Source organism: Pogoniulus pusillus, chromosome 10, assembly GCF_015220805.1.
Source record: "Pogoniulus pusillus isolate bPogPus1 chromosome 10, bPogPus1.pri, whole genome shotgun sequence".
Lineage (NCBI taxonomy): Eukaryota > Metazoa > Chordata > Aves > Piciformes > Lybiidae > Pogoniulus > Pogoniulus pusillus.
In genome coordinates this window covers 30,775,220-30,789,590 of record NC_087273.1, presented here as the reverse complement: position 1 = coordinate 30,789,590, position 14,371 = coordinate 30,775,220, and the positions used below count along the sequence as shown (strand labels likewise).

The 14,371-nt window shown below is 37.6% G+C and overlaps 1 protein-coding gene across 4 annotated transcripts in view; it reads left to right on the top strand.

Moving 5' to 3' along the window:
- ZNF236 (zinc finger protein 236) overlaps positions 1-14,371 on the top strand; it is a 75,501-nt gene that overhangs the window by 44,410 nt on the left and 16,720 nt on the right. For 2 of the 4 annotated variants that reach the window (XM_064150122.1, XM_064150125.1), the window contains exons 17-25: positions 4,947-5,095; positions 6,257-6,363; positions 6,458-6,609; positions 6,724-6,936; positions 7,398-7,677; positions 8,104-8,207; positions 10,382-10,747; positions 12,661-12,806; positions 14,018-14,261. In XM_064150122.1, coding sequence (XP_064006192.1) covers positions 4,947-5,095; positions 6,257-6,363; positions 6,458-6,609; positions 6,724-6,936; positions 7,398-7,677; positions 8,104-8,207; positions 10,382-10,747; positions 12,661-12,806; positions 14,018-14,261 — 1,761 coding nt within the window. The remainder of the gene's footprint in view (positions 1-4,946; positions 5,096-6,256; positions 6,364-6,457; positions 6,610-6,723; positions 6,937-7,397; positions 7,678-8,103; positions 8,208-10,381; positions 10,748-12,660; positions 12,807-14,017; positions 14,262-14,371) is intronic. The other 2 variants (XM_064150123.1, XM_064150124.1) reach the window with 2 other exon arrangements.

Below are 14,371 nucleotides of genomic sequence, written 5' to 3'. Positions count from 1 at the left end.
GGAGTAGCAGCTGAGTTTTGTTGTGGGAAAAGACAGTGCAGAATCCAATCACATAGAAATTGTACTTTAACCTAACCACAGTAGTTTCCTTTTGTGTTTTATAAAGGTATGTTACTGACCAACTAAGACATTGCAAACAGTTGGAAACTTAATTATGCCCTGAGAAATTTTTATACTGTGCATTAGAATGAAGAAACAACTGTTACTTAGCTTTTCACTGCTGTATTTCTTCAGTTGTTGCTTGATATAAAACTGCTAATTTTGTTCTGGGTTTGGGAGGGTTTGGGCAGAGGGAACTGAGGTGTGTTCAAGGTCTTTTTTTGTTTTGGTTGGGAAGGATACCTCAGTGGATGACCAGCTGATCTCTTCCTCCTTGATTCTGATTCCAGCAAATAACTACATATTTGTACATTTGGGAGTCAGTAACTGATACTCCATATACTTAAACTTCTCAATTCTCAATTTCATTCCCTGTTTAATTGTCTAATATCTTTTGTGGTAGCATAATTGACCATGCTGAAATGGTGTAGAAGTAGTCTAATTCTGTTGCTCGTTACAGTTCTCTAGGTTGTGCTGCTTTATATCTAACTGAAAAAAAAAGTAGTCTCTGCCTGAAACAGTTCCTGTTACAGCCCTGTGGATTGCTTTCTTTGGTTACCTTTTACAGTTTTCCAAATGAATGAAAAGACACTATAAAAACCACTTTCAGTCTGTGTTGCTTTCAAGAGTGGTGGTGGGGTTTGTTTGGATGTTTATGACTCCTTTGAATTTGAAAACCCAATGCATAAATGTTATGTTACCATATTTAGAATTCAGTTTCTATGTAGGCATGTCTCCATTAAATAAATATTTCATACCGAGCGATTTCTTGGAGAGGAGGAGAGACTCTTACACATCTCACAAAACAACTTTTTCCTCGTCAGACGTTTAGACTGATCCTCGATGCATTATAAGATTGGTACAGAAATCAGAACGTTTGTGATGTGGACTATTTTTAAGTCTCGGTTGTTTTAAGATGTCTCCTATTCTACTTGGAATCTCATCCACAGATTCCCAACTCTTTGAAGTTTCCTTGAAGATCCTGGAGCCCTTCAAATTTTTTGAATTTCAGGTAGGTAAGCATTTGCGCGGATGCATGCGTTAAATTGGTCGACCCTCTCCCTATGTCTGCATCTGTGCTTCATGCTCCTAATTTCTTGTTCTGTTAAGCTAGGCAGAACATTCAAGCTTGAAACCACTATGTCTTTTTTTATTCTTGACGTTTATAGGCTGTGTTGTTAAAATATTTTGGCTCAGTGTTTTCTTAAAAAACAACGTAGGAATTAAAACAAGCTCTTTAGGGAAGTTTTTCAATTTCTCTTTTCTGCAAGGGAAAAAGAATCTTTGCATTTCAGACAGGTGAGGCAGATCTCTAGGTCTGCACAGACCTGCTAGAGTTTTGTTTGTCCTTTCAAGTTTGTTTGTAATACTTTTAGAGAATTTCTGCTTTAGTTAGATTTTCCTCTTGATGTTTTCAGACTTGTAAAGAAGTGCAGATCTTAAGAAGCTGCTGCTGTGTGATGATCTATTATTTATTTGAGCTTGATCTGAAGACTGAGGAAAAGGACTTCAATGTTCTTTGTAGTTTGCATATTCAGGCATCTTCATTTAATGAGGTCAGAACAACCAAATGGATCTTTTATCAAAAGATGTCTTTGGACTATTGAATATCATGTCACCAAATATGTTTTCATATACATTGTCACATATTCTTCCTTTCAAAGTCTCCCTGTCAGCATGGTTGAATGTTAATAATTCAATTAGTGGTGACAGAGTGATCTTGAAAAACTACCGGAAGTCTAAATACTAGAGAAGAGGCGATTGAGATTGGATGTTACAAACAGGTTCTTTACCATGAGGATGGTGGAACACTGCAACAGGTTGCCTGGGGAGGTGGTTGGGGTCCCATTCCTGGAGATATTCAAGATGAGGCTCAACAGGGCTCTGGGCAACCTGATCTATTTGAGAATGCCCCTACTGAGTGCAGAGAGAGTGGAACTGCATGACCTTTGGAGGTCCCTTCCAGCCCAAAGCATTCTGTGATTCATCATCACATTTGTCCTTTGGCAGATTCAACTTGGAGATTATTCTTAAGTTATTCTTAAGCTTATTCTTAAGATTCTTAAGTTTATTCTTAAGTTCGCTTAAAAACTGGTGTGTCACTTTTGTGTCCTGAATTAAATGTGAGGAGGAAGTTCTTCACGGAGTTCTTCACAGAGAGAGTGGTTTGCCATTGGAATGGGCTGCCCAGGGAGGTGGTGCAGTCACCATCTCTGGAGGTGTTCAAGAAAAGACTGGATGAGGCACTTAGTGCCATGGTCTAGTTGACTGGATAGGGCTGGGTGCTAGGTTGGACTGAATGATCTTGGAGGTCTCTTCCAACCTGCTTGATTCTATGATTCTATGATTCTATTCCATATCCTGTACAAACATGTCTTTGCCCACCATACTACTAGTTTGCTTTCCGAAGAGGTTGTTCTGCAGTCTCAGGACTTGAAATTCAAAATGTTCCACTAATTATTTACAATTATTCCATTCAGTACTTTTCAGCTCGTTCCAAAAGTTGCCTAGGAAGCATATCTGCAGAACATGTTAGTCACTGACCCCCACTGTGATGCACTTGTTAGAATTCCAATGATGTCAGCAACGATGCCAAGTTTTGTTTAAACTAAAACACTGTATTTGCTGTGCACTACCATACTGTTGTTTCAACATTCTCATGTGCAGGGCACATCTTTCTACTAGCAAACTGATTTTCACAGGGTTTTTTGGGGTGTTTTTTTGTCTCTTTCATGTAGATGAGAAGAGATTGGTTGATGTCTTAAAGCCAAAAAACCCAAGCAATACTAGTGATTCTGTACTGAAATAACTCAAAGTCCATTTCCGAGTTTAGTGGACTTTGTTGTAGGAAGCTACCATTATTATTCAGAGCTTAAGATCCTCTCTCCTCTTTGAAGATTAAGCAAAAGATTCTGGAAGCAGTTATGAAAACTAGACAAGTATAAAGGCTCTGAACTTTATATCTCCCTCTCTCAGGATGAATGGGAATTTTTGGGTTTTGATTTTTCTATTTGTGAAAATTTGAGTGGAAATTGACTTTCTTATTAGTTATTAAGCAAAATTGAGATGCATCACATATATTCCTGCTACAACATTGAATTGTATTTGTTTCAGAACTACTTCCTGAAGTAGTATTTCTTCAGTAGGTCCCAAAATAGTTTCAAATGCAGAACTTTTCTTTCTGAGCATTTTGTTCCATAACCCTGAGAAATTTCTCCAGATGTCAATAGCTGCTTTTTAATCAGTACCTTGAAATTTGACAGGTCATGGTTTAGTAAATTCTTTTTTCCTTCTTAGCTACTAAACATTACTTGCTGATTTTAGGGAAAAAAAAAAGTTTTACATAGCTGCTTCTTTGTACATCTAATAGTTGCATCAATTTTCTTTTTAATGTAGGGCATGTAAGTGGCATCACTTTTTCTTCATTTTTTTGAGGCTTGTTTTTTGTATTCTTATAAAGTGTTCAGAGAGTCTCTTCACTTTTTTCTGTAGAGGTGCTTTTAAAATGCATTTTGAAAATAGAAATTACCATCCCTCTTATCACCATAAAGCTTTTCATTGATGTTCCTCAGGCTGCTTTTTTTTGCCATTTCACTTGGTAGTTTTAGGAAAGAAAATAATACACAAATTGCAGCATTAGGTTTAGTGCTTATTTAAAACCTGGCTAGTAATGTTCTCAAGATTTGTTTGCATTTGTTAGTTTTCAATCTCTGGTGCAAGCAATTAGCATACAAATAGGGATTTTCCCCCTATTGATTTCAGTATTCTTCTGCTATGAAAAGAGTCCTTTGGGAATATTTCTGCTTAAACTTATCACAGCTCAGGTTTTGATACACTGTAATTCAAAAGGTTCTTTAAGTGTTGCTTTTTTTGGCCTTTGATGCTGCTGTCATCTGAGATGGGTTTGTTTCTACCCTGTTTTCATATTCTTCATCCTTTATGTCCACTAAAGGCAAACTGCACAGAAATAATCAAGTTACTACCCATACCTTAATTATGGATGCTTGTGATGTAATTTTTCCCACATAACATTGATTATTCTTTTTTTTAATATTAGTATTATTAGGGCTTAGAGGAGTTGATAAAAGGGCATCTCTAATGGCATTTAAAAAGCCTGCAAACTGAGCTGTATTTCTTTGGCTCTGAATGATTGATACTATCATTTCATTCATTCATTTAGAAAAAGAGATGATTTAAGAGCTGATATTTCAGAAGAAAAAAATACTAAAATACAGTTTTTAATGCTGGAAGTGTGAATGAAAATGTTTATTTTCTTTGCAGTTTGCCTTTGAGAGGCTCTACTTTACTATTATCTAAAGAGTGGGAATATGTGGAGGAGATCCAAAGTAGGAGAAAATGGGGTTACTTTGTCAGAAACTGGAGTTCTCCTATTGGGTCATCTCCTCCACTCACCCGCCATCCTCCCCACTGAGCTTTGCATCCTTGTGATCGGCTTCCAGTGTAGTTAAGGGAGCGTGGTACCAACGTGGATAAAGGGAGATGGGTCAACCTGTTTGACACATGCATGCTTACATACAAGAAATTCAAAATTTCAATGGCTCTAAGGTAATTGTGACACCCTGAAGAAACTTCAAACAGTGTTTTTCTGTGGAGGAGATTTTCCAATAGAATTCCAGCTAATGGTAAGTAACCCTATTATGCATATTATGTAGATGCCAGAGACATTTGTGTGCTTTGACATGCAAGAGTGAAAAGTATAAAATGAGTATTACTATGTGGTAATGCTGCCTAATTTCTTTCTGAAGGTAGTCTTCAAAAAAGTGTGTTGTTATTCAAAGTCCAGTTCAGTTTGTTTTCCAGGTTTGTGACTCTTTAATTTCTGGCAGGTTTTACAGTCAATGACAGCTACAATCAACAGACTCAATTTCCAGCTGTACAGCAGCTGCAGGATTCAAGCACGCTTGAATCTCAGGCTCTTTCAACGAGTTACCATCCACCAGCCCTTCAGGTTCCAAACACAGACACTATTAATGTAGTAAGTACTGCTGGAAGGCAGAATTTGTTCCATGTTCAGCAGTAGGTTTCTTTGAACTAATATGTTGATGATTAGATAAACTGAGAAGTCAAAAAAGTCTGTTGGTTTGTTTTCTAGCTTGCTTAAACTGGAAGATAAAAGGGCAGAGGGAAGAGAGGTGACCTGGATACCTGTTAATCAAAAGCATTGTATGTTTTGATGTTCTAGGCTTAAGAAAGGGTGTAATACTGTAAAGTTGGATTATAAGTCTAAAACTAAGGAAAAGACCTAATGCTACAATTTTACAGCATTGCATTATGTCCTGTCCTAATTATTTCAATTTCTATGGATATAGATATGATCAAACAATAAAAATAACATTACAAATGTATAGCAGTCATCCATGGAACTTCCATATCGCAGTCTATGCTATTCTTTCATGGTTCTCATCGGGTTAAACCTGTAAAAGAGCTTAATTGCTAAGAAAAACAGTTTAAATGTAACTATGATAATACCAGTACCTAGTCTGAAGACCATCTGTGGTAGTATGTTTACCATGATGGCCTGTGTGAGTTACTCTCCCTTCATGCTTGTTCGCAAAAGAAAAATGTCAGTCAGAGATCTGAGGTGGATTTAAGGATCTGGAACAGTTTGAGTGATTACATCCTGCAGGCTTTGGAGTTTTCTTTTCTTCAAATCTTAGAATGTGCTGTCGTTCCTGAGGAGTATTCTTTGGTGGTTTTTGCTTAAAAAATACTGAAGTCTGTGTCGGCAGATTCAACTCAACCCGTGACATTCTGTCCGCACTACTGTCAGTGCATTTTACTGCTCAGTATTGGGGTCATACTGTTTAAAATGGCTGCTTTAGTGTTGAATTTAACCCCTCAAAGACTAGAAAATACACAAGACTTGTGATGTGGTTTTGTCTACACTCACAGGCAAGTTAAGTTCACCAAGTTGCCTATTTGCTCCAGTTCAGAGGTGCTCCTTTCATCGCTTGCCTTCTCACTATGAAAATGAGGAATCATTCCACACTCTAAATTTCTTGTAAACAATTTATGAAAGCATAAATTCGATTACTTGTGGTGACTGCAAATGCTGTACTTGTTTTTTTCTTTCCTATTTGTGTGACTTCATTTCAGTATTCTGTTACTAAAACTTACTTGAGGCTTTTATTTCTAGACTACTCGCTTGATACAAGATCAGCCCTCCCAAGAAGAACTTGAACTACATACCCAGCGGCCTCATTTTCTTGAGGATAATGAAGATCAAAGCAGGCGTTCATACAGGTTTGTTTTGCTCTCAGGTTCTGTCACAGAATTCCCTGAATCTTTTATGGCTAGTAATTATATGCAACTAATGAACACAATTTTCTTCTAATAGATGTGAGTATTGCAACAAGGGCTTTAAGAAATCTAGCCATTTGAAACAGCACGTGCGATCCCATACTGGTGAGAAACCTTATAAATGCCAACTCTGTGGCCGTGGCTTTGTTTCCTCAGGAGTTCTTAAGTCACATGAGAAGACTCATACAGGTAACAAAGTAAACCAGCTCTTTATTAGCTTAAATCACTTTAGGTTTTGAAAATGTCCTGTATAAGTAAACTTAAACAAATGGCATGCTACTTATTTGTTTCTGTTACTTTAAGGAGTTAAAGCATTCAGCTGTAGCATTTGCAATACCTCCTTCACAACTAATGGCAGCCTTACCAGGCACATGGCAACTCACATGAGCATGAAGCCTTACAAGTGCCCATTCTGTGATGAAAGCTTTCGAACCACTGTTAACTGCAAAAAACATATGAAAAAACATCAGGCAGTCTCCTCAGCTGTAGCAGCAGCTACAGAAACAGGAGGGGGAGGTAAAATATTTAATTTTTACTCTTACAGTCCTTATTACATTAGAAGTACAGATGTTTCAGTGGGTTGCATGAGTGCTGTAGCAAGTGTTCTAAATTAGCCTTCCAGCATGCATAGTGTCTAATATCCAAACCCATTGAATTTGTTCTGTTACAGTTATTTAAAGAAATCAGTTTTCCCAGAGTCTGTCCAGTGTATTCAAGGTATTGTATGTTACATAGCTATCTTGGTGGCTCAATAAAATAGAAAATGTTTTTTTTCCTGAATTACATACCTGTAGGTAGTTACTGTAAAAATAAAAATCATATATCCAGCTAATAAATACAGACATGAGTAGTTAGGCATCTGAAAGAAATTAAGTCCAAGCATGTAATGATGGCCACGTGTTTAGTAATAAACTCTTCTATTTTAGTAACTTAATCTGACAGATTAAAAAAGTTGTGTGCTGTTTTTTTTTTGGTAGTTGCATGTGTTGAAGATGATGATGAAAACTCTGAAAGGACTTCCAGAAAATCTCGTCCTGGTGTCATAACTTTTACAGAAGAAGAAACAGCAGAACTGGCAAAGATTAGGCCCCGAGAAAGTGCCACGGTCTCAGAAAAAGTTCTTGTCCAGTCTGCTGCAGAGAAAGACCGAATTAGTGAAATCAAAGATAAGCAAGCAGAACTAGAAGCAGAGCCCAAATATGCCAACTGTTGCAGTTATTGCCCCAAAAGCTTTAAAAAACCCAGTGATTTAGTCAGGTAAGGAAAGGAAAATTCTTATTTTCAGTTTTCTGAATTGTTTAGCAACAGTTTCATGTGATGTTTTTATGTCTAAGCTAAGTTTGATTCTTGTTTATGTACATTTTTCTTTTTCAGGACAATTAAAAAGTGGGTCAAAATATTATGTATTCTGAGTGTGACTAAACCAGTCTTTTATTATTTCTTTACCTGCATCACTAAAGTAATTTTAAGATAAATTACTTTTTCTTGCTATAGGAATTACATTGGAAAATGTGTAAAAATCAACTTAGAGAGTCAAATGCTTAAGCCATTGACTTTACTAGTTTTGCTTACTGCACTGTTAATATAGGTATTCAAGTATAAAATTAGTAAGATATGAAATAACTTGCTACAAACTCACATATAAGTAGAAATTCACAAATGTTTGTTTTCTGGAATTATTAGGCATGTTCGTATCCATACTGGAGAGAAGCCATATAAATGTGAGGAATGTGGAAAGAGTTTCACCGTAAAATCCACCCTGGATTGTCACGTTAAAACACACACAGGTCAGTTGGGTTTTGAATGTCTTTATTTAGGAACTGGTTACTTTCTTGGCAAGCTGCTTTAACTGATTTTTTTTTGCAAGGAATGGCATGTTTCACTATCTGGGAAATGGCACAGTGAATGGCAGGGCTAGGTGAAATTCAGTACTTATGGAATCATTAAATGAACCATATTATGGTGTCCATATATGGTAACCATATCATTACAAACTCCCAAATTAGTAGCTTTATGAAGCAGTTAGTCTTAGCTCAGGGAAAAACTATATATGACCCTGTGGCTCAGTCACATTGAGGTTACCCAGCCATCACCATCACAGGAAATTGACATTTGCTCAAAAAGCTGAGCCTGTTAGGATCATCTTGAGATGAAAAATTACCTTCCTGAAAACATCATCTGAAACTCTCAGTGTTGTCCTATCAGAATCCAAGCTGAGTTATTCTCTGATAGCACTCAGGCATTTTACACATGATGATGGACACTGGAATGGGCTGCCCGGGGAGGTGGTGGAGTCGCCATCCCTGGAGCTGTTTAAGGCAGGATTGGATGTGGCACTTGGTGCCATAGTCTAGCCTTGAGCTCTGTGGTAAAGGGTTGGACTTGATGATCTGTGAGGGCTCTTCCAACCTTGGTGATACTGTGATACTGTGATACTGATACTGTATATGTGTTGTTTTAATTTTGAATCTGCTGTAGCATTTCAAAGCTAAATGATTGTCCTGAGCAAGAAGGTCCAGCTGGAGGCTTTTGTAAAATTAAGTTAAAGAAAAAAATTGTAAGCACAGCTGCACTTCTAAATAGGTTGAAGAATAAAAGTACAAAACACGTAAACATTCAGCTGTTTGAAGCCTACAAATTGAATATAAACCTGATTTCTGTAGTGTTTAGTTTTTGCAGTAGTGTCTTTGTATTCCTGAGAGAAGGTTGATTTTAATAGTAGCGTTTTTCAATCCCTAGTTTGTGTAAATTGAGAAAAAAATCTAAATCCTGCACGTTTGGTTCTTTGAATGTCTGTAATAAGTCAGATCCTAAACTAAGTAATTCCTAAAACTGGCTACAGTTTTGCTTAGGTGCACTGTAAGTTTGTTCATTTTTTGAGGGAGGGATGTTTGGAAGTTTTTTTGTGGGTGGTTTGGTTTTGGTTGATTGATTTGTTTCCTTTGGGTATTTCTTTGTTTTGGGTTTGGGTTTTTTTGTTTGTTTGGCTTTGTTTGTATTTTTTTTTTCCTTTCTCTTTTTTGCTGGTTTTTTTTTTGTTTGTTTGATTAATTTTAAATGCCAGAAAAGATAGAAAGCTTTTAATGCTGTAGTGTATAATTTTCTTTATCGAAGCTCCCTTTTGAGTTTAGTGAGTGTATTTGCACTTTCCACTGTTGTTTATTAACATTCATGTGTATTACACCAAATCTGGGTGGATTAGTATCATGCCTTTGCTCATAGCATATGCTACTATCTCTGAAAAGAACAACGCAGAGATTTAGTTCTAGTCAGTATGTAGCTAAAACCTGAAACAGAAGAATAAAGCTGCTGGAATGTGAAAGGAAATAATGATAGGACAAGGGGCAATGGGTGCAAGCTGGAGCATAAGAGGTTCCAAGTGAACATAGAGAAAAACATTTTCACTGTGAGGGTGACAGAAGCCTGGAACAGGCTGCCCAGAGAGATTGTGGAGTCGCTTCACTGGAGACATCCAAAATATGTCTGAATGCATTCCTGTGTGACCTGATCTAGGTGATGCTGCTCTGGCAGCAGGATTGGAATTAGATGATCTTCGGAGAGCTCTTCCAACCCCTACCATTCTGTGAGTGTCTGGGAAGCCAAGTGCTGAAGAGGTTGAGATGAAACTTCTAATTCTCCAGTTGTGTGAGGTGGTTAGCTGAAACAACTTGATTAGTTAGGAAGGTGAGGTGAGGCAAGAGGACCAAAGCTCACCAAATAGGATTCTGCATGAAAGCTTTAACAGCATAGTAAGTTTTAGAAATCAGAAAAAAAGGAAGATAGCCTTTGCTGAGATCCTAAATTCATTTGAAAATCAGCTAAAATTGTAAAGAAATAAAGTTAGTTAATTTTTTTCTGTTCCAACTGGTTTAGAATCTGTGAGCTTTTTTCAGGTGTTGTTGCAGTGCTAGTAATCTTTAGAGGTTTTATCACTTACCTTTTTGCTTTTAAACATTTTCAGGCCAGAAGCTCTTCAGTTGTCATGTGTGCAGTAATTCTTTTTCTACAAAAGGCAGTCTAAAGGTCCACATGCGTCTGCATACAGGAGCAAAGCCTTTCAAATGTCCACACTGCGATTTACGGTTTCGTACTTCGGGGCGCAGAAAAACCCACATACAGTGTCATTATAAACCAGAGACAAAGAAAGTTAGAAAGCCTGTCACCCGTCCTGCAGCTGAAGGACTGCAGCCTGTCAGTCTTCTTAATTCATCCTCAACAGACCCTAATGTTTTCATCATGAATAACTCCGTTTTGACAAGTCAATTCGATCAGAATTTACTTCAACAAGGGCTTGTGGGCCAGGCTATCCTGCCTGCTTCAGTGTCAGGTAAAAATGGATGACTTTGGTGGTGGTGTTGAGGTCAAGTACTGAACTTTGCTTTCTATTAGAGTTCAGAAAATTATGCCAAACACTACACAGGTAAGAGTTGTATTGAGGTTGTGATTTGATGCATGGTGGTGACACATAGAAATTGATTTATTGTAAGAATTGAAGGGGAAAAATAAATGTATGCAGTGCAGTTCTGCTGTAGAAGGAAAGGAAGGAAGAAAATTCATATCACAAGCAGCTGGAGTTTTAGTTTGGTAATCTGTTTGGTAATAGTCTTTTGCTTTTGCCTAAAAAGGTGAGCAGCAAACCAGTTCTTCTGTAAGCTTTCAATTCCATAAGATTTATTTAGTATTCAGCATTAGATCATGGAGCAAAAAAAAAGAGTTGTTCTGCACTGATTATTTACATGACTAATGGAAGTGTGTGGTTTTAAGTGCACATGCTCTGTTGTACCCCTGTGGTTGGTAGTCTGAAATAAAAAGCAAAGAAACCCACACACAAAACCCCAACATACTTTAGCGATGCCAAAATCTACTGGTGCATGCATGTATGTTAAATAAATAAATGCCAAGGATCTGAATTCTTGCCACTTGCCAGTGACCACAGCTACATTAGCACATTGAATGTGCCACAAACCATTCTTTGCCTCTGAGGCCAGCTGTCGTAGAGTACTCACATGCTTCACGTTGTAAGAAAGCAACCTTTTGAGAATGATCCTTACTAACTTCTGAGTTGCTCTCATGAATTATTTCCTTAAGTGCTAGCTGGCCTCAGGCAAAGTGTGGACAGGGGACCCTTTTAAGAGCAGAATAATATTCAGTTGTCTGGAAGTGTTCTCTCCCTATCGCTTCTGAAAGTGAGACTTTGATCGGTTCTACTTTGGCACCTTTTTCAGTACACGTGAATGAGTTTGAAGGTGTGTCCACAAATTCACAGTAATGCATCGGTCTCATGTTTAACCCTAGCCACTCTAATGTATCTGATTTCACATCAGCTGTTGTCCAAAACCAGCAAAAACTCGTGGTTCTTTGGCAGATACTGGTAAATGTTATTTGACAAGTACACTTAGTGATGTGTTTGTGACTAAAAGCTGCCAGGTGTTTGCTTGGGTTTTTCAGTGAATGCAATGAGGAGGAGTCTCTAGCATGTTTGTTTGTTCTAGAAAAAGACAGGAACCTTCTTAAATTGAGATTAATGATGTGGCTTTGCCCCCAGCGTAGGCATTTCTTGTGTACACTGTAAAGCATATTTATTGTACCAAAGGATTTTGGGGAGGGCAGGAAAGATAAGAGTTTTTTAAGCATAAACCAAAGGAAAATGCTTTGGGAGAGCAAGGTATGTCAAACACAAGGTGACTTTTTCCTTGTATGCTTTCAAGACTTTCTTTAGAGTCTATTCAACTTTTGAATTTCAACAGATTGAAATTTTTTAATTTAAAAAATGTGGGGTTTCAGATGCTAATTTACCTTTGTTTTCACCTGTATAAGTACTTAGGATGAACTTTGATAACTTCTTGAATAATATTTGTGCAAAAACATGGCAGAATCTTTTTTGTGTGTGTGTGTCTGTGTGTGTTCAGAATGTACACAGTACGAGGGAGTGCTGCTTGTATTTAGGTGCAGTGCACTCTCCAAGGAAATTCCTGCCTAATTTCTCACCCTGGAATGGGAACTGTTTTGCAATGTGCTGCCTACTAGTACTTAAATAATTAACAATCCTTAAAGTACAGAGAACTTACGAAGCCTTAAATATTCCCAAGCAGGTGCCTGTCTGTTTTGTCCCAGCATAAAGAAATGTTTGTGTGTGTGTGTCTGGCTTTTGTATGTACTTAGTTTATAAAAATAAGCTAAAAGAGGCAGTCAGTAATGTTAAAAAGAAAACCATTATAATATAACTGTTTTCTTTGGTAGCTGGAGGTGACTTAACTGTGTCCTTGACAGATGGTAGCTTGGCCACTCTTGAAGGAATACAGTTACAACTTGCTGCTAATCTGGTTGGACAAAATGTTCAAATTTCTGGAATAGACACCACCAGTATTAACAACATAACATTACAGGTGGGTTGCTTGCAATTCCCTTCTTCTAAGCTTGTGGAGCTGCTGTGAGGGCTGAAGGAAGTTTAAGGACTGTACATAATTCTGGAAGAGATCCAGCAAGTCAGCCACACAGCAACACCTTGCTACAATCAGTTGTACCATGTCAGAAGGCTTATAAAATAGCTGCACTGTGGGGTTTTATTCTGGTTTGATTTCTTTTGATTTTTAATTTTTCAGGTGTTTTTACCCCTCTGGCAGATTGCTTTAAAATCTAAATGTGGTGTTTTTTTTTTTCCTTTTAACTATATTTTGTCTTTTCATTTTAAAAGCATTTTAGGGTTCCCATCTAAGCCTTTAACAGATACTCAGTCCTGCTACTGAAACAAACCCACCCAAATAATTGCACAGAATGTGCTGTATAGCAAGCTCTTGTTTGGATTCACAATCTAAAGTCCTGTTGAGGTTGTAGAATGAATGACAGAAAAGATGAGATGATCACATAATTTCAAATACAAAAATTTGTAACATAAAGGAGTAATTTCATGAACTTGGTGGTGTTTGATCAGTTTCATATAATTGTTGACGGCTGGAGGAGATCTTTGGGGATCACGAAGTCCAACCTCATGGGCAGGGAAGGGACATCTTCAGAGTTGTATTGGGCTGCTGAGAGTCTCTCTGCTCAAGAAGTTTTTAGCATAAAATAAGGAAAACTATATTTTAGTTTTGTTTTCCCCATCTCCTAACGAGTAAAATGTCTGTCTTATGACTGTTGAGAACAGCTGTTTAACTGTGAAAGGGGGGGTTTAATGAACCCTAGGAGCTGTAAAAAATAATTTCTGTTGTTGTCTTCTCCTTGCCTTTTCACTTTCAAAGAGCTAAAGACAGTGATAGGCGTTCTGTGCAAGAGTAATACAGTACAGAGTGCCAGCAGTGTGGGTGTTTGTTGAGCAGCATGCTCATATGTAGCTATGATCATGAATGATTTCCCCACCATTTTGCTGAGGGCAGAGTCTACAGGGGAAGCCAAATACTGTTTATGAAGTGACTTTGGAGATTGTCTGTACACAGACATTTAAATGATGATTATTTTTATCTTTTCAAAGGTTAGTTATAAAGTTTAAATAGTACATGTGCTTCATGTATGATGAATTCAAATTCTGGATTTGCATTAATATTCACTTCGTTTGTATTTGTGAACTTCAAACTGATCAGATGCAAAACTTACTTTTCAGATTGATCCAAGTATTCTACAGCAGACATTACAACAGAGTAATTTACTTGCTCAGCAACTAACTGGAGATCCCAGTATGGCTCCACAGAATCCACCCCTCCAGGCAACAGAAAATGCAGTGCCAGCTAACGTGGTTATTCAGCCTATATCAGGTCTGTCTTTGCAGCCCACAGTAACATCATCTGCTAACATGACCATAGGATCCCTGTCTGAGCAGGACTCTGTGCTGACAACTAGTGCTAGTGGTAAGCAGTGTTAATATTTTTATCATGCTTTAAATGTCTTAGTTTTCCTTCTGGTATCATCTATAGTGAGACACTCCCCTGCCCTCCACAAATACCTCATTGAATAAAAT